At 45.6% G+C, this 27,823-nt stretch overlaps 1 protein-coding gene across 4 annotated transcripts in view; it reads left to right on the top strand.

Annotated features, from left to right (window-relative positions):
* The window catches only part of ATF7IP (activating transcription factor 7 interacting protein), a 503,125-nt gene that overhangs the window by 461,340 nt on the left and 13,962 nt on the right, over positions 1-27,823 (top strand). For all 4 annotated transcript variants that reach the window (XM_030207216.1, XM_030207225.1, XM_030207208.1 and 1 more), the window contains 2 exons: positions 7,772-7,957; positions 18,115-18,218. In XM_030207216.1, the coding sequence (XP_030063076.1) occupies positions 7,772-7,957; positions 18,115-18,218 (290 nt within the window). The remainder of the gene's footprint in view (positions 1-7,771; positions 7,958-18,114; positions 18,219-27,823) is intronic.

Consider the following 27,823-nt stretch of genomic DNA (forward strand, 5'->3'; position numbering starts at 1 on the left):
AAGAGAGATCCTCCAAGGGAGTTCCAAGTTGAGATGCAGTGCCTGTGGAGAGGTTCAGGGAAGCAGAGCAACCCTCCAGCTGCAGAGTCTGTATGAGAAAGATTGTCATGATGCTGGAGAACAACTGCAAGAACTAATATATCTTGGGACATACTGCAGGTTCTCTTGGCTGAATTGTGGCAACAAAGCCTTGGCGGTGCAGCCACTATCCCTGCCCATTAGTGATATAAACTCCTGCTGAACTCTTCCACAAAAGCGCGCCTGTTTCTGAGTTGTGCTGCCTAAAGGGAGTGATTTTGCCCCGTTAGGGGCCACTTGGATAGTAGTTTTTAATATATGTTTGCATAGGGCTTTACTGGTTTTGATGAAAGTCTTTATTGGATTAAGAAAGTTTTCTTCTATTCTTAGGAATTTATGTTATTTGAAAATGTGTTGGATTTGACTCTCTTTTATTGGGTTTATATTGGGATTGTCTTTAGAAGGAAGAATTGATAATATATCAACTTCATAATCCATAGCAGTAGTAGTAGCGCAAACTAGAAAATGGAGGTGATAAGGATAGAGATATAGATGGTTGTTAGACTGTCAGCTATACACTATGAAAAGTATTGAAGTAATACCTTTTTAGCATTTTCAAACAAATCAAACTCCATCTCTGGAAGCTTTTGTTTTTTGTTTTTTTTCAGGATGCATATCTCCCACACCTGCTCAATGTGCTTATTTTATTTCAAGATCAGTTTGTAGCAAAACATTTATTGTTAAAAAAACTGATTGGGGATGTGTTTTTATAGTTGAAACACGGCTCCCTGACATTGAATAGTGCTCTGTTGGTTGATTTATGTCCAGTGAGATACCATATGAATCATTGTCTTCTGTTATGCAAATATTTGGTGGTTTGGTGGTAATTTTATAAAGATTGCAAGATGATTAAAGCCAGGTCCAATAGGAATATTATTAATTTATAGACAGCCCCTATCCCCCTCCTGGGAAGCCGGTTAGATTCTCAGGCTAAACTTTTTGACATTCTCTTATATGTATCTACCCATTTTTCACAATTGGGTAGATACATGCAAGAGATGCAAATTTAAATCATCAATTATCAAAAAATTTTCACAATTTTTGATAATTGGTGATTTAAATTTTTATCTGTAGGGTTTAGCAGATTCAAATGTGAAGAATTTGTATTCTTTTTTAGGAATGTTGCAGTTAACATAGTAACATAGTAGATGACGGCAGAAAAAGACCTGCATGGTCCATCCAGTCTGCCCAACAAGATAAACTCATATGTGCTACTTTTTTTTTTAACTTTAAATGTTTTTATTAATTTAGCATAATCATCAAGCACATACTTTTTGTATACACCCTACCTTGATTTGTACCTGTCCTCTTCAGGGCACAGACCATATAAGTCTGCCCAGCACTATCCCCGCCTCCCAACCAGCAGCCCCGCCTCCCACCACCGGCTCTGGCACAGACCGTATAAGTCTGCCTAGCACTATCCCCACCTCCCAACCACCAGCCCCGCCTCCCACCACCGGCTCTGGCACAGACCGTATAAGTCTGCCCAGCACTATCCCCGCCTCCCAACCACCAGCCCCGCCTCCCACCACCAGCTCTGGCACAGACCGAATAAGTCTGCCCAGCACTATCCCCGCCTCCCAACCACCAGCTCCGCCTCCCACCACCAGCTCTGCCAGCCAATCTTGGCTAAGCTCCTGAGGATCCAGTATTCAGTAAAAGTGCTTCAGCAGTTGCTATGAACTCAAGATCAAATATATTATTGAGGGGATATGATTAAAATATATACATCATGAACCACGTTGAGATTCAGCATACTGAGATTCGCTTAATCACTGGAGTAATTTCTCAGCATGAATTTGGAGTGATATTGGGGACTTCAAGCTTTAACACTTAAATCACTTCACCAGTTTCAAAGCGAGTGTAAATGGACATTCTCAGAATTCCAATGGATATTGGAGGACCTCAAAGCATGTGAATATACAAGATAAGTTATATGCAAATAATTTTTCATCAACATGAGAGAGCATCAGGATTACCAATGGAAGTGCAATGATTAAAGAGTGCCAGCTTATCCACCTTTTTGCTACACTACACACATCTGAGCACTTTAATAATATTTGCAATATCTATTTAGTCTTTTAGTACATAAGTATTGCCATACTGGGACAGAACAAAGGTCCATCAAGCCCAGCATCCCGTCTCCAACAGCGGTCAATCCAGGTCACAAATACCTGGCAAGATCACAAAGTACAAAATATTTTATGCTGCTTATCCCAGAAATAGTGGATTTCAATTTAATAATGGTCTATGGACTTTTCCTTTAGGAAGCCATCCAAACCCTTTTAAAACTCTAAGCTAATCGCCTTTACCACATTCTCCGGCAACAAATTCCAGAGTTTAATTACACGTAGAGTGAAGAAAAAGTTTCTCCGATTCGTTTTAAATTTACTACCCTGTATCCCCATCGCATGCCCCCCAGTCCTAGCATTCCCGGAAGGCATAAACATCTTGCCCAATCTCACCTACACATGTCAAGGGAAATGCTTTAGACTTTTTAGCATGTTCTCTTAATCTAGTAGTGCCTAATGATTTGAGATCAGGAGTCTTGGTCTGATCATTATCTGTTAGACTTTATTTTATATATCTTTATGAATGAACAAGTATTGCCATCCGAATGTAGGAATTCTTTTTATTAGGGGATAGATCAGTAAAGAGAAATATTGGTCAGGTGTCTCTTCTCAATTATTAAAGGATTTTAGAGACCCTGAGTGTTTGTTATCCAATTGGAACTTGGTTACCACAGAGAAATCAGTATCTTGGTATTCCCCAGCGTTGAGATTAAAAAAAAAAAAAAAAGAGTGAATGTAGGAGACTGGAAAGAAAATGGAGAAAATCTAGAAATGTATCTGATAGGGTGGACTGGAAACATCATTATACTTCATATAAGTTTGAAGTCAATAAAATTCTAAAAAAAAACACCACTATTCTAAATTAATAAGATCCCTGAATCCTGACCAAAAGGTAATGTTCTCATTTCATCCAAAGACTTGATAATTTCTTCAACTTGGCAAATGCTACTCAATTTGCAAATTACTTATCTGAGAAAGTATTAGTACTGAGACAAGTAAGTTTGCCGTTCTTAACAGATAAATAAGTTTATCTATCTGTGAATAGATTATGGTCTGTGTTTAGGGAGAGATCTTTGAAGGATGCATCTTCTATACTTGGTAATCTCACAAAAACAAGTTGTATTTTGGACAGATTCCCAGCTTTATTTTGTTGTGTGATCCTGTGCAATAAATTAACTGCTTAGCCAGTTTTGTGAACTGTGTTTTGAAAATTGGTTGAAATTGTTTTAACTCCTATCCTAACTTAGATTTAGCTTAGACTAGCAGTTTCAGACCTGTAACTAGTATTCCACTACTAACTAAATTGAGATGATATCTTGCATGTCTGAATTTGTTGTAGATCATAATGCTTTACATTTGTCACAATTTGGCTTTGGAAGGCTACATAACATAGAAACTCTACTTTTAGCTTTAACATCTGACGTGAGGAAAATGCTGAGCTTTGATAATCAAGTTGTCCTACTCTCAATTTGACATATGGCTTTTGATTCAGTTGATCATTTCATTTTATTGATTAAACTGAGTTGGATATTACCAGGGTTGTATATGAATTTTTTTCTCAGTTTCTGATGAACAGAAGTAAAGTAAAAATGGTGATTTATCACAACCATGAAGACCACCATGTGGCATCCCTCAGGGCTCACCCATTTTTAATATTTTTTATGAGCTCTCTGGGCTGTATTAACCTGGAAAGTGAAGAGATTTCATTGTTTTATGCGGATGACATTTTTGTATTAGTTCCATGTCTGCCTAATTTGGATCAGACTTATCAAAAGATTATTAAATGGATCACTAAGATTAAAATTTGGGCAGAATCTCAGTTTTTAAAACTAAATAAAACCAAAACAAAAGTATTATGGTTTAGTAACCATCATGAGAATATCTAATATAATCACACCTCCAACGTTCTGAAGCTGACTCCTTGGCAGTGAAGCCGTGTAGTGTTCGTAGGGTTCGTAATCGCAGTCCCGATCACTGCCCCGCCACAGGCCTCACACTTGCTCTCAGTGCCCCGCCCTCGGAGAGAAGAGAAGGCTGCATATAATATTCGCCCACCGGAAGTTCGTTCCCTCCCTCTGAGTTCCAGGGTCGTCGTACCCCCTCCCTCCCTCCCAGTTCCAGTGTCCCCCCTCCCTCCCAATTCCAGGGTCCCCCCTTCCTCCCAGTTCCAGGGTCGTCGTCCCTCCCTCCCTTCCAGTTCCAGACCCCCTCCCTCTGAATTTTAAAAGTCATCCTGACTTACCTCGCGCGGTAAAAAGCGTGCAGGCTCGGCACTTCAGTTTTCCCTTCTCTGTCTCTCAGCTCTGGTCCCGCACTTGCGGAAACAGGAAATGAGGGCGGGACCAGAGCTGAGAGACAGAGAAGGGAAAACTGAAGTAAGTGCCGAGCCTGCATGCTTTTTACCGTTGCTGTCGGCCACCGTAACCCTGACGAGGTAAGTCAAGATGACTTTTAAAATTTGGAGGGAGGGGGCCTGGAACTGGGAGGGAGGGAGGGACGACGACCATGGAACTCGAAGGGAGGGACGACGACCCTGGAACTGGGAGGGAGGGGGGACGCTGGAACTTTCCTTAAGAACATTAATGGCAGAAGGTGATTACCTTGCTAGCGCCCAGTTCATTTCAATGAAAAACGGGCTTTTTTTACTAGTACCTTATAAAATTTCAGTAGGACCTAAATCGGTATCTTTCAGTTGATCATACAGCTAAAGTTTTGGGTATGATCTTAGACTCATCCTTATCGATGGAATCTCAGATAAATAATCTGTATAAAAAAGTTTGTTTCAAGCATATGCAGTTAAACGGTACATTAATTTTTCAAGGAGGAGCATTTCTGTTGTCTTCAGAGTATGATCTTGACGTCGCGGGATTTTTGTAACTCGTTCTATGCTGCAATTTTTTGAAGATGTTGAGGAAAAACCAATTGCTTCAGAATACAGCAGCTAGATTAATTTTTAAACTAAAGAGGTTTGATCAGGTTTCACCTGTACTTATAAAGTTATGCTGGTTGTCAGTGAGTTCACGGAGTGTTTAAAATATTTTATTTTTTAATTCTCAGTGGAGAAGCACCATTGCAGTTGACAAATCTAATTTATATTTTATCAGGTAGGAAAAGTAGGGGAGTACGTTTTAAGAGAATGCTGAACAGTTCCTTTTCTTATCTAGCAGCTCAGTATTGGAATATGATGCCGTTATTTCTTAGACAATTACCTACTTATATCTTATTTCGTAAACATTTGAAATCGGTATTTCAGAAATATTTAAAGGTAGCTTATGTGTTATTTAACTTTTTGAGTGTAATGCTTCTTTTTATTATAATTTATGTTCATTTGTCTTTTGTAGCCCCGTAGAACCAGATTATGGGATTAGGCGGCCTATAAACTCTGTGATTGTGATATTGTGCTTGTGAATTCATCGAAGCCCTGTTAGACATGACTCTGGCATATGCATTTCTTCCACAACATCAAATCTTAACTCTCATATCAGTAGTATTAGAAGTGCAGCTGGTCTCCACAGTTCTTGTAACTCCCATGGCACACCTCAGTTTGAGGCAAGCTCAGTGGACCTTGGCCATCAAGTGGTCACAAGCCATGGGGAACCTTCAGAATATATCTGTCACTGCTCTACTACAGGACTCTGTTTGTCCAATCTGGCAAAAAGGAATCCCTTTCCAAATTCCTCAAATTCACAAGATGCTAACAACGGGTGTGTCCAGCCTTGAATGGGGGAGCTCATGTAAATGGACTGTACACTCGGGGTCTGTTGTCTGCTCAGGAAAAGCTTCATAAGATAAACTTCCTGGAGCTAAGGGCATTCAAAGATCAGCTGTCAGATAATTCAGAGAGACAACCAGTTTGCAAGGTATTCCAACAACATGCATGGAAGGGCAGATTAGTATATGTGTGGAAGCAGTCAGAATGTGGAAATAGGCTGTCTCACAAAGGATGTCCCTCAGAGCCAGATAAAGGGAAGACACTTGTCTGATGGATAGACTGAATCAGATTCTGTAACCTTGAGTGGTCTCAGGATAAGAACATAGCTTGGAAGATCTTTTGAGAGTGGGGCACCCCCTCGATAGATCTTTTTACCACTCAATACAACAAGAAAGCCCCTCAGTTCTGCTGCATGCTAGGATCACACAGCAGATTACCCTATTCATTCATTGGTGGAAGGGCTTCTGTATGCATATCCTCCAATACCTCTCGTAGCGAAAACTCCTCTGAAACTCAAACAGGATCGAAGAACCATGATTCTGATTGCCCCCTACTGCCAAGTCATATATAGTTTCCTCTTCTGGAGCTTTCCTCCAGGGAACTGTGAAGATGGGAATGTTTTCCAAGACGTTAATAACTCTGGATCAGGGATCCCTACTACATCTCAACTTTCAGTCCCTAGCCCTCATGACTTGGATGTTGAGTGGTGATAGTAGATTCCTTCAACTTACCTAACAGTGTGTCTTGAGTTCTGTTGGCTTCCAGAAGAGTTTCCACAAGGAAGTCTTACAGTTTTAAATGGAAGAGTTTGCTATTTATTGTGAAGGCAAAGTCCTAGATCTTTTTTCTTGCACTACACAAAAACTGCATGAGTACCTTACACATATCAATCTGGTCATAAGATCAACTCTATTAGGGCTCACCTTAGTGAAACTGGTGCTTATCAAGTAGAAGGTAAGTCCATCTCTGCTGAACCTTTAGTTGTTCACTCTATGCAGGACTGACTTCTAATGAAGCCTCCCATCAGGCCTCCTGCAGTTTCATGGAACTTCAACATCATTTTAACCTAGCTGATGAGCTGCTAGATACCTGTCACCTGAAGTACCTGATATTTTTCGTGGTCATGGTCACTTAAGACTTATAGGGTCAGTAATCACGTGGTCATGGTCACTTCAGCCTGTAGGGTCAGTAATCTCCAAGCGGTACTAGCTAATCCACCTTACACGATGTTTTCAATAGTAGAATTGTTCTGTACACACATCCTAAGTTCCTTCCTAAGGCAGTGTCAGAATTCCATAACTAGTCAATTCTTCTACCAACATTTTTTCCAAAACCTCTTGCCCACAAAGGTGAAAACGCACTTCGGACTGGAAGAGAACCTTTCTGGAGCATACTACAGCCCATAGAGAAGTCACCCAGCTTTTTGTTTCTTTTGAGCCAGACAGCATGGGGACTGCCATCAGCAAGCACACACTTTCAAATTAGCTAGCAGACTGCATTTCCTTCATTTTTGCCCAGGCAGGCTTGACTCTGAAGGGTCATATTACAGTTCTTAATGTTGGAGCTATGGCTGCATCGGTAGCCCATTAACATTGTCAGAACAGAGCTAAGTAAATAAGGGCCCAAGATTCTTGGCACAACAGCAGAAATGATATATTTATCTACTGCTAAAATCATATACTTGCTACCATTTTGAAGAGCCAGATCTGCACTTAAAATACTCATTGGATTGAGTAAGGTCACTATTTGGCATTATATTGCCTGGACTGTTTAAGCGTATAGCATAAGTTAAGTTTTTTGCTCTGTGCATGATGGAACAGAGTGAGAAGAGTTTCTTCACCTGCAGTATCCTGTAGTTTTGTTTTATTTTTTGTTGTAATCTTTATCACTTCTTTCTTATTGCTTTCAGCTCAGACAACTGTGAATGTAACACATCGTCCAATAACTCAGGCTACAGCAAGAGTTCCCATCCCAAGAGCACCCCCTAGCCAACAGTTGGTGTACACTACCCTTTCCACAAGTGCAGGTCAGACACCAGTACGAAATGGTGTCATGCAAAGTCAAGGACTACGACAAGTCAATCCGCAAACTGGTGGTAAGATTCTTCAGTCTGCATTTTCTCATTTTTAGCATAATGCTTCAGTACAGCATATTTATAGTTTTCCTCATTCACATATTTATTTCAGGTTCATAACTGAAGTTATTTTTATATGAATTTGATTATATTTCCTTTCTTCCCATCCCTTAGTCTTTCACCCACTCTTATGGTCATTTGAAATCCTCACTTCCTTGTGTAGCAGCATTGCCAGCAGTCATTTATTGTTAAAGATGTTAGAATTCTCTCCGAGGACAAGTACTACTACTACTACTACAAGTAGGCTTAGTAATTCTCATAAGTGGATGACTCCGATCTGCATCACCCAATCTGGAATTTACAAAAGTCTAACAAGAGCTTTCCTTGTCATCAAGCAGATGAAGCCATTACGTATGGGTTGTGTCCATCAACCAGCAGGGGGAGATAGAGAGCACTCAACTTTTCACAGCGCCTCATGGCCAGCCAGCTCCACTGCCTCTTCAGTATTCTCTTATCTCCTCAAGCAGGGTGGCTGCAGCTTCTTCGAGCTCCATCAGAAACCTGCCTGGGGTGGCTCTTGGCTTGCTAGTTGTTAGCCGGGGTGTTAGAGGCTATAGCAGCTTCACTTTGAAGGCACATAGGTTAGCCCTTTCCCTGCCTTACCCATGCCCCCGTGGATGTGGACATATTAGCTTGCTTTTCCCTGTCCTTTCCCACTCAGTGGATGCAGGCACATTGGTTCGCCTTTCCCACTCATATGAGCCTCCGGAGTTCTTATTACCTCTGCTTTCCTCACAGCGTTAAAAAAATTCCTCACAGCGTTAAAAAAAAAAAAAAAATGGAACAGAGGTTTTCCTTTGATTCTTCTATGGGACCGGAGCTGTGAAACTCGGTCTGGTGAGGTAAGAGTGTTTTCTAACTCCTCCGGGGTGGGCCCGCGATCGGGGCGTTTTTGGCGCGAAACCGCCATTTTGAATTTTCCCGTCGTTTTCGGCAATGGCTGCAGAGAATGTAAAGGGCTGTTCCCGGTGTGGCAAGCGCAAATCAGCAGCGGGGCTCTGTAAATCGTGCTGTACAGGTGTAAGAGCCGGCCCGAGCATGGCGAGTGATGATTCTTCCCGCTCAGAGCTGGCAGCGGATGCCATTTTGAATTCTCCGCATGGCGCGGCCTCCGTAGAGACGGAGAGCCCTGAGCCCGGGGGGGGGGGGGGGGGGACCTCGAATTGAGGCTATTCGGGGAGCGGCTAGCCCCGGACGGGATCTGGATGCCCAGGGCGAGTTTTTCTCCCCTGATTTTGTGTTGTTATTGCATAAAGCATACATGCTGAAAAGAGCTCTCCCTCAAGGGTCGTCTGAGGCCCCTTCTATTGTCCCCACCAGTGGATTCTGGCCTGGGACTGCCCGCTGAGGCTATTTTCCCTGATAATTGGCATAAAGAAAAGCGTAGAAGGGCTAATTCCCCTTCAGATTGTGGTGCACCTCCTTTTTCCTCCCAGTGGTCGGGCTGTGAGGATTCGGAGAGTTCTGGCAGGCCTTCGTGGTCTGAGGAGCCAGAGTCAGGTGCAGAATTACCACAGGATCTGGATGATCCTTCCGCGGTGAGGATTTTCCACCGTGATAAGCTGCCAGGGCTTATTTCAGATGCCCTACAGGTCCTTTCTATTGAAGAGCCTGACAGTGGCACGGCCTCCTCTGTGAATCCTAGGATGGCTAGTACCAAAAAGCCTGCTCGAGCCTTTCCTTTGCATGACTCCATCCAAGAGCTTATTTCTGCTCAGTGGGCTGACCCCGAGGGACCTTTGAAAGTTTCCAGGGCTATGGTGCAATTATATCCTCTGCGTGAGGAGCATTTGGCTCGCTTTGCAATGCCTAAAGTAGATGCCCTAGTCACTGCGGTGACAAAGAGAACTACCCTCCCTGTGGAAGGAGGAGTTGCCCTGAAGGATATACAAGACTGTAGGCTGGAAGCAGCACTTAAATGGTCCTTTGAAATTGCAGGTCTTACTGTTCGGGCGTCTGCATGCAGTTGTTATGCTGCTAGAGCCTGCCTGGCATGGTTGCAACTGGCAGTGGAACAGCCTGGAGATGGAGCGGAGCCCTTCTCAGATGTGGCTCTGCGACTGGAGTCGGCCTCGTCCTTTTTGGCTGATGCCCTTTATGATATTGTCAGAGCTTCGGCTAAACAAATGGCAGTAGCAGTGGTGGCTCGCCGTCTTATTTGGCTACGACATTGGGCAACGGACATGGCCTCTAAGCAAAGGTTGGTGAAGTTGCCCTTTCAAGGCCTTCTATTTGGTGAGGAGTTGAGGAAAAAAATTGTTAAAGGCCTGGGAGATCCTAAACCCCAGCGCTTGCCCGAAGATAGGCCGCAGCCTTCCTCCAAGGGCCAGGCGGTCCACTCCTCTTCCAGACCTCGCTTCCATGAAGCTAGAAGGTACCGCCCGGGGCGTTCTGCTGGGTTCACTTCTCATGCCCGTTTTTCAGCAGAGGAACTCCTTTCGCTCAGACAAGTGTTCCGCAGCCACCGGCTCTAGGCCTGGAGTTCAGGGGCGACCCTCTCAATGGTGGTGCGCCGGCCCCCTCCTCGCTTCCTGTCATCGGAGGACGTCTTTCCCTCTTTGCCGAGCAGTGGGCCAATATTTCCTCAGATCAGTGGGTTCTGGACCTGATCAGAGATGGCTACAGAATAGAATTCAACGCCCCAGTAAGAGACGTGTTTGTGGAGTCCTGATGCGGTTCTGCCGCCAAACGAGCGGCGGTAGAGGAGACTTTGCAAGGTCTGATTTAGTTAAGGGCCGTGTCCTCGGTACCTCCCGCCGAACACAGCTACAGCCGATACTCCATCTACTTTGTGGTGCCGCGAAAAGGTGGGTCTTTTCGCCCTGTTCTGGACTTAAAAGAATTAAACAAGTCCCTGAGCGTGCAGCATTTCCACATGGAAACCCTGCGCTCCGTCATTGCTGCGGAACAGCCAGGAGAGTTTCTCACGTCTCTAGACCTGAAAGAAGCTTACTTGCACATACCAATTTGGCCCCCGCACCAGAAGTTTGAGGTTTGCGGTGTTGGGAAAACATTTCCAGTTCCGGGCCTTGCCTTTTGGCCTCGCCACAGCTCCCCGAACCTTTTCGAAGGTAATGGTGGTAATAGCTGCTTTACTCAGGCGAGAAGGTATCAGGGTTCACCCGTACCTAGACGACTGGCTCATCAGAGCAGACTCTGTAACAGAGAGCTATCAAGCTACAGCCAGAGTGGTCTCAGTACTTCAATCTCTAGGCTGGGTCGTCAATATGGCCAAAAGTCACCTGACCCCCTCGCAATCTCTAGAATATTTGGGGGCCAGGTTCGACACAGACTCGGGCTATGTATACCTACCCGAGCTAAGGCGGTGCAAGCTTCAGAATCAGGTCCATCTGCTCCTGAGGATGCCCCGCCCGCGAGCTTGGGACATTGTCTAGCTGCTGGGATCGATGACAGCCACATTGGAAGTGGTGCCCTGGGCGAGAGCGCACCTGAGACCTCTACAGTATTCCCTACTTCAAAGATGGTCTCCAGTTTCTCAGGATTATCAATGCAGACTTTCTTGGCTCCCTGCGGCCTGACTCAGCATGGAGTGGTGGCTCTCAGGCAGCATGCTGCGGCGAGGAATGCCGCTGGCGCTCCCCGATTGGTGTCTAGTAGTGACAGATGCCAGCCTGAAGGGCTGGGGTGCACATTGCAAGGGGAAGCATGCCCAGGGTCTATGGACACCCGAGGAGTCGGAGTGGTCCATCAACCGCCTGGAGTTGAAAGCGGTGTTTCAGGCGCTTCTGGCCTTTCAAGTGACCCTGGAAGGATTGGCTGTCAGAGTGATGTCGGACAACACAACAGCAGTGGCCTACATAAATCGACAAGGCGGCACTCAGTGCAGAGCTCTGGCCACGCAGGCCGAACAGATTTGCCACTGGGCCACGCTGCATCTTCAGTTTCTGTCGGCAGCTCACATTGCAGGTCAGAGCAACATGCAAGCCGATTAAGCAGGCATCAGATCGATCCAGCAGAATGGGAACTAGCAGACGAAGTATTCCTGCAGATATGTGCCAAATGGGACAAGCCCGTGATGGATCTTATGGCGACAAGTTCAAATGCCAAAGTCCCGTGCTTCTTCAGCAGACAGAGAGATCCTTGCTCGGCAGGGTTGGATGCCTTGACTCAGCCCTGGCCTCCGGGCCTACTATATGTGTTCCCTCCGTGGCCCTTGATAGGGCGCGTGCTCCTGCGGATTCGGCTGCACCCAGGAGAAGTGGTCCTCATAGCCCCGGATTGGCCCAGGAGGCCTTGGTATGCGGACCTCCGACAGATGCTAGTGGAGGCTCCCCTTCCTTTACCTCTGTACCGAACCTGTTGTCACAGGGCCCGGTAGCCATGGAGGACGCCTGCCGCTTTGGTCTTATGGCATGGCGATTGAGAAGGCGCAATTGAGGGACAAAGGCTATTCAAACACAGTCATTTCCACTCTCCTGCAGGCCCGCAAGCGTTCCACTTCCGTGGCTTAGGCCAGGATTTGGCGCCAGTTTGAGTCTTGGTGTGCTTCAAAAGCGATCACACCCATGCGGGCTCCTGTCTCGCTGATTCTGGACTTTTTGCAGAATGGTGTACAAATAGGCTTGGCCTATAATTCCCTGCGGGTGCAAGTGGCAGCATTGGCCTCCCTTCGTGGTAAGGTTGAAGGCGTGTCTTTAGCTGCTCATCCAGATGTGACACGGTTTCTTAGTGGGGTGCTTCAGCTCCGGCCTTCCGTGCGAGCACCCTGTCCAGCTTGGAACCTGGGGCTAGTTTTGAAGGCCCTGCAGGCTTCTCCTTTTGAGCCGCTTCGGCGAGCATCGGAGAAAGATTTGACCCTAAAGGCCGTTTTTCTTGTGGCCATTACTTCGGCGTGACGGGTATCAGAGCTCCAGGCGCTGTCCTGTAGAGACCCATTTCTGCAATTCTCAGAGTCCAGGGTCACGATTCTGACCGTGCCTTCCTTCATGCCTAAGGTGGTTTCAGCGTTTCACCTAAACCAGCCTATTTTCTTGCCCTCCTTTGATAAGGAGGAGTTTCCAGAATCTTTTGGGCAGTTGCACCTGTTGGATGTGCACAGGACTCTGCTGCAGTATCTGCGAGTTACTATCTCTTTCAGGATCTATGATCATCTGTTTGTTTTGCTATCAGGTCCTCACAGAGGGTCTCCAGCGTCTAAAGCCACTATTGCCCGCTGGCTCAAAGAAACTATCTTTTCAGCTTATCTGCTTGCCGGCCGGTCTCCACCTGTAGCCTTTAAGGCGCATTCTACCAGAGCGATTTCTTCCTCTTGGGCTGAAACTGGAGCACTCTCTCATCAAGAGATATGCAGTGCAGCAACATGGGCTTCTAAGCTCTCTTTTGCCTGACATTACAGGCTGGATGTGACTGCTAGGAGGGATGCGCGTTTTGGAGCACAAGTGCTAGCGCGTGGTGTGACCTGTTCCCACCCTATATAGGGATTGCTTTGTTACATCCCATACGTAATGGCTTCATCTGCTTGATGACAAGGAAGGGAAAATTAGGTTCTTACCTTGGTAATTTTCTTTCCTTTAGTCATAGCAGATGAAGCTATGAGCCCTCCCTGTATGATTGTCTGTATGCTGTGAATGTTTCAGGTTCTGTTCTTGTTTCCTGAAGTTCCTTCCTTGGGAGAAAGTTGGAAAACAGTCTTCAGGATTCATGTTCACTTATAGAAGGATGAGTCCATTCCCTCCAGTTTATGTTTTGGGAGGATGAGTTTATTCCCTCCAGGAGGTTGCGTGTATCCCCTCCAGTTATACAATAAGGAGGACGAGTTTATTCCCTCCAGGAGGATGTGTTCATTCCTTCCTTTTGAGTTCATGCCCTTGTTAAGGGGCCATCGTTCGCTGTGAGGAAAGTTCATGTTATTCCCATTGCGGTTTGCCATACTGCTTTGGAAGCTTCAAATACTGAAGAGGCAGTGGAGCTGGCTGGCCATGAGGCACTGTGAAAAGTTGAGTGCTCTCTATCTCCCCCTGCTGGTTGATGGACCCAACCCATACATAATGGCTTCATCTGCTATGACTAAAGGAAGGAAAATTACCAAGGTAAGAACCTAATTTTCCCTTCTGGAGCGCGAGACACGCTCCATCGCTCATGCGTGAGTGCCTTCCCACCTGCCACGAGAACATAGTAAATGGCAGCAGATAAAGACCTGTGCAGTCCATCCAGTCTTCCCAACAAGATGATACTTTATATGTATACCTGAGTTTGATTTTTTTCTTGCATTTCTCAGGACACAGACCGTAAAAGTTTGCCCAGCACTATTCTTGAACTTTCCATATCCAGCTACGATCAGGGCATAGACCGTAGAAGTCTGCCCAGCACCGGTTTTGCTTCCCAATTACTGGCGTTGCCACCCAATCTCCGCTAGGATTCCGTAGATCCATTCCTTCTAAACAGGATTCCTTTGTGTTTATCCCACGCATGTTTGAATTCCATTACCATTTTCATCTCCACCACCTCCCACGGGAGGGCATTCCACATATCTACTACCCTTTCCGTGAAAAAATACTTCCTGACATTACTCCTGAGTCTGCCCCCCTTCAACCTCAATTCATGTCCCCTACTTATGCCACATTCCTGTCTCCAGAAAAGGTTTCTTTTGCGGATTAATACCTTTCAAGTATTTGAATGTCTGTATCATGTCACCCCTGTTTCTCCTTTCCTCCAAGGTATACATGTTCAGGTTCAGGTCGGCAAGTCTCTCGTACAGTTTGCAACACAAATCCCATACCATTTTTGTAGCTTTTCTTTGCACCACTTCCAGTCTTTTTACATCTTTTGCAAGATACGGCCTCCAAAACTGAACACAGTACTCCATATTGGTCCTAGTTGCTGATTCTGCTGCTCTCTATCTGTTCTCTTAACTCCGTTTCCAGGGCTTCCTTTCCATTTATTTCTTTACTTTCCTCCTTTCTTCTTCATTTCTTACCCTCCATCCATGTCCAGCAACCCTCCTCTCCCCTCCAGCCACCCTCCTGTCCTCCAGCCACCCTCCTGTCCCCCTGCCCTCCCCTCCAGCCACCCTCCTCTCCCCCTGCCCTCCCCTCCAGCCACCCATGTCCAGCCACCCTCCTCTCCCCCCTGCCCTCCCAGCGGCAGGCCTCCCTCCCATCCAGCACCAGGCAGGCAGGCAGGCCTCCCTCCCACCCAGCACTCCCACCCACCCAGCACCAGGCCTCCCACCCAGCACCAAGCCTCCCTACCTCCCACCCAGCAGCAGGCCACCCACCCAGGCCACCCAGCACCAGGCCTGCCACCCAGCACCAGGCCTCTCTGCCTCCCTCCCAGCACCAGGCCACCCACCCAGCACCAAGCCTCCCTACCTCCCACCCACCCAGGCCACCTAGCACCAGGCCACCCACCCAGGCCACCTAGCACCAGGCCACCCACCAGACCTCCCAGCCAGCACCAGGACATCCACCCACCCAACACTCCCACCCAAGCACCAGGCCTGCCGCACTCCCACCCAGCACCAGGCCATCTACCCACCCAGCACTCCCACCCAAGCACCAGGCCTGCCGCACTCCCACCCAGCACCAGGCCATCCGGCACCAGGCCACCCAGCCACCCACCAGACCTCCCACCCAGCACCAGGCCATCCGGCACCAGGCCTCCCAGCCACCCACCAGACCTCCCACCCAGCACCAGGCCGACAGACCTCCCACCCACCCGGCAGCAGGCACCAGACTAGACTACCCTCCCTCCCACCCACCCACCTGGCGTCAGGCACCAGGCCTCCCTCCCACCCACCCGGCAGCAGGCACCAGACCACCCTCCCTCCCAGGCACCAGGCCGACCTCCCACTCACCCACCCACCTGGCAGCAGGCACCAGACCACCCACCCGGCGTCAAGCATTCCTTCGTCCCTCCCTCCGACCCGGCACCAGCCCGCCCGGCCTCCCTCCCTCTCTCCGAGCAGAAAATTTAAGTCTTCCCTTGTCGCTGTTAAAGCCGCGTCAGTAGTAGCGGTGAAAGCGTGCTGCTGGTTCGGTGCACCTTCAGCCTTCCGTCTCTCAAACTCTGGTCCTGCCCTAACAGGAAATGAGGGCGGGACCAGAGATTGAGAGACGGAAGGCTGAAGGCGTGCCGAACCAGCAGCACGCTTTCACCGCTACTACTGATGCGGCTTTAACAGCGACAAGGGAAGACTTAAATTTTCTGCTCGAAGGGAGGGAGGGAGGCCAGGCGGGCTGGTGCCGGGTGGGAGGAAGGGACGAAGGAATGCTTGACACTGGGTGGATGGGAGGGAGGGCTGGAACGGGGTGAGACGACCAGAGGCGCGCGTGCCCACAGAGAGGGCTCTGCGTGCCCTAGGTTCGCCATCACCGATCTAGAGGAAAGAAAATTAGCAGGTAAGGCCTAATTTCACCTTTTATCCCAGTGAGTTCTTCTGATTATGGAGCTTGTCAGTGCCCAGTCTATACTATTATATCTACTGAATACTGGGTTTTTTTCTAATTGAGGAACCTGCTGCAGCTCAGACTGTGTAAAACTGTCATGAGCAGACACAAGGTTGGGGTAATTAAGTATTTGCAGGGAACATGCAATCCTTATCAGGATAGTAGAAAGTTCATGGTTTCCGCTGCCCAACAGAGGTGGCAGACCTAATTATTAATCATCGGCCAGTTAGAAAACCAAAAGAATCATTAGCGCTGCACAGAACCATAAGCACAGACGTGTACTGAAGCACTGATTTGTCTTGCCCCCACTGAGGAAGAGTTTTTGTCAGAGCGGGGTGGGGCAGAGCAGCACTTCAGCACAGGTTTGTTCTGATAGGGCCAGTGCAGAACTGATGCTTCTTTTAATATAGCCTGCTCAGAAGAAGGTAGGGGGGGCAGCAGCAAGATGTGAAGGGGAGCAATTAGAGAGAAAGGGGAGATATTGGCCACTGGGGGGGGGGGCAGAGTAGAGGGGAGAAAGGGAAATGCTGGTGACCTGTGGGTGGGGGATAGAGAGGGGAAGAAGACAACAAGCTTTCATCAGCCATCTATTTTTCCCTGTCTCTCACCTAACCTACCCCTCCCTCTTCCTGTGAGACTGTCATTGGGATGCTTTTGTGTTTCACTTATATATTCTGATATTTGTCAACATTTGCTTATTTCCAATCTGAAGAAGAAAGGTTATATTCAAAAGCTAATCAAAAAATGTATTGTTAGTCCAATAAAAAAGGTATCATCTTATTTTCTTTTCTATGTTTTGATTTATTTATATCTATTACCTTTAAAAGTGGACTAACAGCTACCACATCAGTTTACTACTTTTCTGGAAAATTCCTCGGGGGTAATAATATCTCGAACAACTTTGCTTGTGACTTTTGCTCTAGAACCAGATTGTAACATGGTGCTACACATTTAGGTTCATTAATATGTATATTTCCTGTGACACAAAAGCGCCGTAAGGAGTTCTTAGCCCATCGGTCAAGAGCTAGGCCTTGGTGCCAATTATATTTAAAAATTTCGTGTTCTCTCTCTCTCTCAAACGCATCAAGAATTTAATTTATTTGATTGTAATACAAATGATTGTCAGAAACAGTAATAAATATTTTGGGACTTCCTACTCCCCCATCTCTAGAAAAAATGACTAAAGTAGCACATTCAGAATGTTGAGAATGGCTGAATTTTCATGTCACAGGTCCATAAAGCAGTCTAAAAGTTAAATGTTTGAAATTCTGTGACTTACTTTTTACAGTGTAGAAGGATGGGGTTTGAACTGTGATTTTACAAATTGTTTGCTCTAACAGAATTCATTAAAACCTTATTTTTTGTTTCTGGAGACTTTAGTCACTTTTTTCCAGAGATGGTCACATACAGACTCTGCACATAAATCTGCAGCTGCTCCCATTCCTGACAGATTTCTTTAGAAACACTAGGGGTCTATGTATCCTACTGCAGGCACCTTGTACTATGGCATGCCCAAAAAGGGGTGCTCTTACAAACAGAGCATAATACCTATTTTTATAAAATCAACATATAGTAGTAGTGGGGAATCTAAGTGGTCCCCATATTATAGATACCCAGCACCTTATGACCTTGATCTACAATGTCTATATTTGGAAAGCTTAGCTGTGCCATAGTTTGTGCTATCATTAATTGTTTTCTGGGCTTTTCTAGGAGTCACTGTGAGAGTACCTCAAACTACAGCATATGTTGTAAATAATGGACTTGCTATTGGATCTGGAGGGCCTCAACTTACAGTTCATCATCGACCCCCACAGGTATATTTCCTAAATGTGTTCTTCTACAATTATGCACTAAGCGTTGTATTATGTAGGATAAATAAGCTTGAGAAATAAATAACTTAATTCATTACAAATAAAAATACAACTTGATGTTCTTTGACAGGCAGATTCAATGAGAATCACATGCAAATCACATGATTTGCTTTACATGTGTTATCACAGAAATGCTTATAGAGCATTCCAAGAGACCTGGGAGTTTATGGAGAGAGATGCGCATGTCCAGAGACCAGCTGACATTGTTTAATTCTCAGTTCAAGGAAGCCTATTGCACTTGGAGGTCCTTAAGGTACATTAATGGATTTAGCATGCGCAAATGAATTAATGTACATTAAGTGCCATATAGCCTATAGATATACAGTGGGTTGCGCGGTATTTAGCGTGTGCTAAATCCATTAATGTACCTTAGTAAAAAGGACCCCTTGATGTTTTACTGTATTTCAGTGATGAAACTTGATTTTTCATTATTTGTTGTTGTGGATTATTTTCACTTGCAGTGTTCTTTTAGCAATTTTTTTTTTTTGGCACAGAGTTAATCTGTGTGTTGATCACAGTAGGTGCTATTCTTTACTGAAGTATATGGGGTATTTTTTTTCTTTTTTTTTCTTGCAATTACTTCAAGAAATGTTCACAGTGTTCCTTCAAGAAATCTATGATGGATCATTACCAGGCGTATTACAGTACTTCAATAAAGACTGAGATCTTCCTGGGTCAGTGTCATTCACTGATGATCCTTAAGCACTTCAGATTAGGGGTATTAAAAAAAAACCCAATGAATATACATGTGAGAGATTCACATGCATATTATCTCTACTGTGTGCAAATCTGTTTTGTGCATATACATTAAGGGTATCCTAAAAACCCAGACTGTTTGTGGCTCTCAAAAACTGCAGATGAATTGCACTGCTTTATAGAACATTTGCTTGAAAGTGCTGCCTTAAGTGGTTCAGGCTTCAGTGTTTGTTTTTTTTTAATGTACTTTATTGAAACAATGCATAGCACATACGAGTTTATCTTGTTGGGCAGACTGGATGGACCATGCAGGTCTTTTTCTGCCATCATCTACTATGTTACTATAACAAAAAAAAAAACAGATGATGATAGTATAACAACAAAAATTAAACCCCCTCCCACAACCCTCTCAACCCAGGACAACAGTGGTGTGTAAATGCCATATCCCAAACCCGGTAATATTTAACAAAGATGCTGAGTCTTATGGAGATGGAGCACTTATATAGTATCTTCCACTGTTCATAAATTTTCCAAATATCATAAATTTTGTTCAGTCATCCATGCTGGAGTGCTGTGAACTTAGATAGTTGAAAAATACAGTCCAACTTCTACAACACTTGAGACAAAGGAGGTAGGCCAGTTTATTTCCAAGCCTGTACAATAGCCAATTTACTAACCGTAAAGAACAATATAGCAGTTTATGATGAGAGACCGTGACTGTGGTTGGCTTATGATGAAGTAAACAGTGGTCTGCGTGCAGTGGATAAATACCCCCCCAAGATTTCCTACAAAGTATCCATTACCAAGGTCCAGAAAGCTTTTAAGACAGGGCAGGTTCACCACACATGAAGGAAGGTTCCCCTCTCCACAATTTCTCCAACAGAAGTCCAGGGTTCCTGGAATCATTTTCTGAAGTCTCACTGGGGTATAATACCAGCGGTAGAAAATCTTAAAGCCATTTTCAACCAAATTGCTTGCAATAGACACTTCAAACAGATATTGAAATGACCTTTCCCGTTGTTCCCCAGTAAAAGATTTACCTAGATCTTGCTCCTATTTAATAGTATAATACTGTAGTGGGGTTGTGTGCAATAGAAGAGCTGAGTATAAATGAGTAATACTTCCCTTAGCTCCCCCAGGCTTCAGTTTTTAATTTACTAATATCTAGAAATCCAGCTCAGAGTTGTCTGTAAATCCCTGCCCAGGGAAAAGATCCTGGAAACCACCAATTATTTATATTTATAATGACATTTGTATCCCGCATTATCCCAAACAGAGTTCAGGTTTATTGTGGCTTACAATCCAGTTATAAGTGGGTACTATCTCTATCCCTAGAGGGCTCACAATCTTGGTTTTTGTACCTGAGGCAGTGGAGGGTTTAAGTGACTTGTCCAGGGTCACAAGGAGCTGCAGTGGGAATCGAACCCAGGATGCTGGGATCAAAGTCTGCTATACTAATCATTAGGCCACTCCTCCACTTCTCCTTGTCAAAGCTGTTATCAGTGACTTTGGCACATCATCATGATGCTAGAGCAGTGATTTTCAACCTTTTTCATCTCATGGCACACTTACAAGGCGCAAAAATTGTCAAGGCACACCACTGGAATCTTAACTCATTCCCGCCTGTCCCCGCTAAGATCCATTCCATCTCTGCAAGTAATCTCCTCCATCCCCACCCATACCTGTAACCTTCAGAAGTTGTTGTTTCATTCAGTTATGCTACTGAAATACATTAGAGCACCAATATACATTCTACTGGGAAAATGAAGCAGGATGGTTAAAGATTCCTACACAGACTCCACATACCAGCAGAATCCTTCACCTCAGTTGCAGATGCAAACATGACTCTCATCTGATAACAAAATAGGGAACCATAAAAAACATGCAGACAAAACAGGGGAAGTGACGTCACCGTCAGAGATGGCTGCTTGAAGTTTGAGCTCCGTCGGGGCAGCAGTGAAAACAGCGATTTTCCCCCAGCGAAACCGCGATCGCGAATTTAGGCGGTCTGAGTCCGGAGATCGATGGCGACCCGAAAGCGCCTGGAGAAATTTAAATATAGCGCTGATCAGCGGGACGGAGTGGCAACATCGAGCCGCACCCCGCGCAAGGCGCGAGACAAAATGGCGGACTCGGGCTCGGATACGGAGGGGCTAATGGAGCAGCAGGAGAGCGATACTGAACTCACGAAGCAGGAGGTAACGCGCTGGTTTAAAGCGCTTAAAGCTGAAATGGCAGCAGTGAGGAAAACAATCAAGGATGCAGTGGTGGACATTCAGAAAGAGGTGAGGGAAATTGGCACCAGGGTGGAACAAGCTGAGGAAGCACTGGAGCACGTGGAGGGAGACATCTTGGAATTGAAAACAGAGATTGGCTCCCTGCGTGCAGAGAAAGATAAAATGCAGTTGGATCTTGAGGACTTAGAAAATAGATCCAGAAGAAATAATTTAAGATTCAAAGGGGTCCTAGAAACGGATCAAAATATGGACTGCACTAAGGTGGTGAAAGCAATTTGTGCCTTTATCCTGGCATCTGAAGGAGATGAACACATGCTTGGAGATGGGACTGAGATACAATTTGATAGGGTACACAGAAGCCTGGGACCCCGAAGAGATAAACAGCCCAGGGATATAGTGGCATGCTTTAAGGATTATAAGACTAAAGATCTGGTCTGGCGTAAGGCACGATTGATGGGTGAAATACCCTGGGATAATCAAACAGTGCTAGTATTTCAAGACCTAGCCCTGGGCACGCTGCAACGAAGACGAGAGTTTCGAGATTTGACCAAGTTTCTACAGCAGGCCAATTACAGGTACAGATGGGTCTTCCCGTTTGGATTGCAGCTCACAGTAGAGGGCCACACGAGGCGGGTGACCTCGCTGGTTGAAGCATGGAAAGTGCTGAAGGAGCTTGGCTGTAACAATTTGCCTTCTGATGGAGATACAGGGAAACCATGGAAAGCAGCAACCGAGAAGAGAGGATCGTCGTGGCAAAAGGCGGGCTCTCGCAAAGGACCGGGCTCACATAGGCCGGAAATGGACAGAGTACCCTGATGGAAAGTATGAGACACTACTGGTTTCAGTTCACCACAGTTATAGGTGGTTGAGTAGCCCGGGAGGGTTACCGGACAGGGTTTGCAATAGTTATTTTCTGTTATAAGTTCAGAGAATGGATGTTTACTACACTGTTATAATGTAATGAGTTTGGGGAAGGTGGAGCGGAGGGAGAGGGAATACGAATTTGGGGGGAGGGGGGGAAAACAGAGGGGGAGAGGGGGGAGTCAGCTCTGGCGAGGGGTTATTTCCTTACAGTATTAGGCTGGCGGCAAATGGTACCGCTCAGCAACAGGGGGGCGGGAGGGGGGTACAGGGAGGGAAAGGGTTGAGGGTGGGAACTTGGAATGTGAATGGGTTAAATTCGCAGAGGAAGAGAAATATGGTATATCGGGAGTTACAGAGGAGTAGATGGGATATAGTCTTGCTGCAGGAGACACACATTAGACGCCGAGAGGCACATTTATTACAGCAGAGGGCCTACAGTGAATGTATTGCACATTTTGACAAAAGAGGGGGAAAGGTGGGCGGTTTGGCCATTTATATTCGGAAAGGGACTCCATTTGTAACTGATGACATTTATAGAGATGAATTGGGGCGCTGTTTAGCGGTCAGAGGGCTCTTATATGGGAAATCTGTGACAATTGTGAATATCTATGCACCTAATTCAGGTCAGGGAGAGTTTTTTGAGCATATAAGGGAGGAACTTTTTCAATTTCAAAGAGGTGGGATGATTATGGGGGGTGATTTTAATTTATGGAATACATCTATGGATCATTCTAAGGGACACATTACAGTACACAAGCCTTATACTCGGAGTTTGAAGGCACTGGCCTCTAGATTGGATCTCTTAGAGGTCTGGAGACTTAAACATCCGACCCAGATGGCATATACATTCTTTTCTCACTCGCAGAACTCATATACACGTATTGATATGATTTGGTGTAGCCGGGTTTTATGGGAACACGTTGTGGATGCAGATGTGGGGTCTATCTCAGTCTCTGACCATGCCCCGGTAGAACTTGACTTGAAGGGGTTGGGAGAAGAGGATAAACAGAGATTTTGGAGGCTTAATGAGGGCATCTTGGGCGATAAACAGGTATGTGAGGATGTACGCAAGGTAATTCAAGATTACTGTAGTATGAATGACATAGGGGTGGTATCGGAGGGCACACTCTGGGATGCTTTAAAGGCGGTGGTACGGGGTCACCTAATTAAATGGGGCGCCAGGAAAAAACGGGACCGGGAGGCAAAAGAACTGGAAGCCAGGGAGAGGTTGGCCTACTGGGAGCGTAAGCATCAGGAAGGGGGGTTAGGAGAGGAGTTGCGCGAGGTACGTAAATGGAGGGCGGCCTTGGATCAAATACAGGTTGAGCGGGTGGAGTTCCTGAGGAAACGTCTCCAGCATAAGTTTTTTGAATTTGGTAATAAGTCAGGGAGGATGCTGGCTAACTGTTTGAGACACCGTCAACGGGACTCGCTGATTACCAAAATTAAAGGGCAGGGGGATCAGATCCTTTACAAGGACAGAGATATTAGGGATCAATTTTTGAAATTTTATAGTACACTATATACTAGCACTATAGGAGTGGAGGAAGGTGAAATTAGAAAGGAATTGTGTTCTCTTAAGTTGCCCAAGTTATCTCGTGAGGATTGTGAAAAGCTAGAGGCCCCCTTTCATTTGGAGGACATTAGGCAGGTCATAAAAGGACTTAAAGGAGGGAAGGCCCCAGGGGTGGATGGCTACTCTGCAAAGTTTTATAAAATCTTTGCTGGGGAGGTAGGACCGTTGTTGGTAAGGGTGGGAAATGCTTGTTTTCAGGGCAGTTCCCTCCCATCTAGTATGCATGAAGCTGGTATATCGCTCATACTGAAACCAGGCAAAGACCCCTCTGCGTGTGGGTCCTATAGACCAATTTCCTTAATTAATTTGGATGTTAAAATTCTCTCTAAGGTCCTTGCGAACAGATTAGGGGGGATATTGCCCAAATTAATCCACCCAGACCAATCAGGGTTTGTAGCGGGGAGACAAGTAGCCGATAATATACGCCGTACACTGCATATTATTTGGGAGGCTCAACAGAAGGGTCGACATATGGCCTTGCTAAGCACAGATGCTGAAAAAGCTTTTGACAGGGTGGAGTGGCCCTATTTATGGGAGGTTTTGAGGCATCTTGGTATGGGAGAGGGGTTGATAGGATGGTTGCAAAGGTTATATGAAGGACCCTCGGCGAGGATCAAGGTAAACGGGGGGTATTCTAATGCATTTAAGATAGGGAGAGGCACGAGGCAAGGTTGCCCATTATCTCCCTTGTTGTTTGCGATATCGATTGAACCGCTGGCGCAGAGGATAAGGGAGATGGGTGACATAAAAGGGATGGTGGTAGCGGGCAGGGAACACAAGATGGCATTATTTGCCGACGATATTCTGTTTTTTGTCACGAGTCCCCTGATGACTTTACCAAACTTGGTGAAAGAGCTTAATCAATTTGGTAGAATTTCAGGGTTTAAGATAAACTATGACAAGTCTGAAGTTCTGGGGGTGACTATCCCACAGGGTCGACTGGAAGAAATGCTCCAGGGGTTCTCATTTCGACTAAAGAAGGGCAATATCAAATATTTAGGGGTCCAGATACCCTCTGAGTTGAATCAGCTATATTCACTAAATTATGGCCCGTTGTTTCAACAAGTACATAGAGACATGGTGAGCTGGCAGGGTAAATGGCTATCTTGGTGGGGGAGAATAGCCACAGTACGAATGAATATCTTACCCAGGATTTTGTTCCTGTTTCAGACTTTGCCTGTGCAGGTACCTAAAAAGGAAATAAATAAGCTTCAGGGGGAGATTATGAAATTTATATGGGGGGGTAAAGCTCCGAGAATACATAGGAAATTGATGTGGAAGTCGGTAGACCTGGGGGGGAGAGGGGTGCCCAATTTGGAATGGTACTTTTGGGCTGCACAGGTAAAGTTTGTGGTGGCATGGAGTCAGGAGCCTCCATCAGTGGTGGCTAGTTTAGACCAAGAGATGGTGCAGGGTTATAAGTTGAAGTCGGTTATATGGGCTTCACTAGAACCGAGGGTATATGGTCAAATGACAACGAATCCATTTGTGAACCATCTGTTGACCCTGTGGGCCTCTTTCAGAACCAGGTTCTGGATAAAGAGGAAAACTTCCACAATGGCAGGTATAGGTTGGGAACCGGCTTTTCAAGTGGGAATGGGCCACCAGGTTGCAGGGTGGTGGGAAGAGGAGGGAGTAATTTGTTTTAGGGATCTCCTGGATGATGGGGAGTTAAGACCCTTAGAGGAGATCCGGGAACAGTGTGGGGGAGGTGCGGGAGATACTTATTTTTATATACAAGTAAAGCACTATATGAGCCAACAAGGGTGGTTGAAAAGGGACCCGGAAGAATAAGAGGAACTTGAAAATTTGTGGGGATCATTGGGGAAAATGAGAAGAGTTATATCTATGTTGTACAAATTGATTAGAGGTAGATCTTTTGAGAAATGTGCTTATATGATAAAATGGGAACAGGATCTGCAACGGGAGTTTACAGTAAATGAGTGGAAGGCTATAGTAGTAGAAGTCAAAAAAGCCTCGAATTGTGTGTTATTAAAAGAAAATGCCTTTAAGGTATTGTCGCGGTGGTATTACACCCCGCATCGACTACATGCTATGTTCTCCTCGGCATCCTCACTGTGTTGGAGGTGTGGAGATGAGGAGGGGACTTTCTTGCATATTTGGTGGTCGTGCCGGACTTTACAAACATTCTGGAAGACAGTAACGACAAAAATTTCAGAAAGTACGAATAAGCCGTTTCAATGTACGCCGCATTGGTGTCTTTTGGGTCTTGGTAACAGAAGAGGAACTAAATGGCAGAGGCGCCTTAAGAGGATTTGTTTAACAGCGGCTAAGAGTGTCATTGCAATGCACTGGAAGAAACAGGTGGCTCCCTCAGAGCTGGACTGGACTCTGAAACTTTCCCTAGTCGGGGAATTGGAGCAACTAACGGACAAAAGAATGGGAAGGTACAGCCCATCTTCTGAACTGTGGTCTCGATTTAAGCGATTAACCCAATAAGGACAGTTGACATAGAGCTGGGAGGGGGAGGAGGGGGGGAAAGGGGGGGGGAAATGTGGGAGAAAAATGAAGAAGTTTACATTGTTGTATTGTAATGATGCTCAATAAAATATTCAAACATTAAAAAAAAAAAAAAAAAAACATGCAGACAAAACCGGACGCTACATGTTGTGCAACACAAGAAAAATAGAAAGAAATACATGCCCTCCTGTACTGTGCAAAATAAAGCCGACAGATTTAAATTCTCAACACCTGCATAATTCAATCAATAACTGAAAGTAAAATCATTTTTCTACCTTTGTGTTCTGGTTATTTTATTATTCCAGTCATCTTTTTCCCAGTCTTTGGTTCTGCTTTCCTCTCTCTGTGCTCTTAACTCTGTTTCCAGGGCCTCATTTCTACTTTTCTCACCTCTTGCCCTATGTCTGTTTGGCACTGATCTTTTGCATTCTGTTTTCCTCAGTTTACTCTGGAGGAGTAGCCTAGTGGTTAGTGCAGTGGACTTTGATCCTGGGGAACTGAGTTCAATTCCCACTGCAGCTCCTTGTGACTGTGGGCAAGTCACTTAACCCTCCATTGCCCCTGGTACAAAATAAGTACCTGAATATATGTAAACCGCTTTGAATGTAGTTGCAAAAACCTCAGAAAGGTGGTATATCAAGTCCCATTTCCCTTTCCTTCTCAAATCAGCCTTGTTTTCCCTTTCTCTTCCCTTCATGTGCAGCATGTCTCCCCTCTTCCCTTCCCTTTATGTGCATCATGTCTCATCTCTTCCCTTCCCTATGTGTGCAACATAGTTCACTCATTTTTCTGTATGGTATTGTCGTTCCTCCTCCTCTTCCTTTCCTTGCAGGTCCTGGAAGCTCCCTGCCCAACGCCTATCTCCCTCCTTGCCCCCCTCCACCCCCGATGCAGCACCACCATCCCTCCTTGCCCTTCATTCAGAACCTCTCGCCCTCCTTGACCCCTTGTATTAGTCTTCAAAATTATTTTCCAGGTTTGCTTTTCCATTTTTTCTCTCTTCTGTTCCTCTTTTTCTTCTCTGCATCTGTCTGCCACTGATCTGTTTTTCTGTTTCCACTTTTCTCTTCTCTGGCTTTATATTTACCTATTTGAATTTACCCTACTTCTCTCTTTCTCTCAACCTCTTTTTCGTCTCTTCCTTTTTACGTCTCATCTGCCTACTGATTTTCCCATTTCCCTCTCATCCCCTCTCCAGCATTCCCCTTGCTCCCTTAGTCTCTCTGCCTAGTCCTCCATTTCATAGTAATATAGTGGGATTTTGCCAGGTATTTGTGATCTGGATTGGCCACTGTTAGAAACAGGATGCTGGGCTTGATGGACCTTTGGTCTTTCCCAATATGGCAATACGTATGTACTTTTGACAGCAGATAAAGACCTGAACAGTCCATCCACTCTGCTCAATATCCTCTGCGCATTCCCTCTCAATCCTCACTTACCCTGCACTGCATCTCATCCCCTCATCAGTCCCAGTTCCATCCCTGTCTTTCCATTCTTCTCTTGCCTCCACGCTGTACTTTTAATTTCTTACTCTGTACCCCACTCATATTGCCTCTCTTTCACCACTTTTTTAAACCCCATTTCCACTCCTACCCAACCCTTTCAGAGACCCATCATCCCCTTCCTCTAATACCCCTCCTCAGAACCCCCATCCCTTTTCAGTGCCTCTCATCGTCTATCCTACCAGGTTATTT

Source organism: Microcaecilia unicolor, chromosome 1, assembly GCF_901765095.1.
Source record: "Microcaecilia unicolor chromosome 1, aMicUni1.1, whole genome shotgun sequence".
NCBI classification, from domain to species: Eukaryota; Metazoa; Chordata; class Amphibia; order Gymnophiona; family Siphonopidae; genus Microcaecilia; species Microcaecilia unicolor.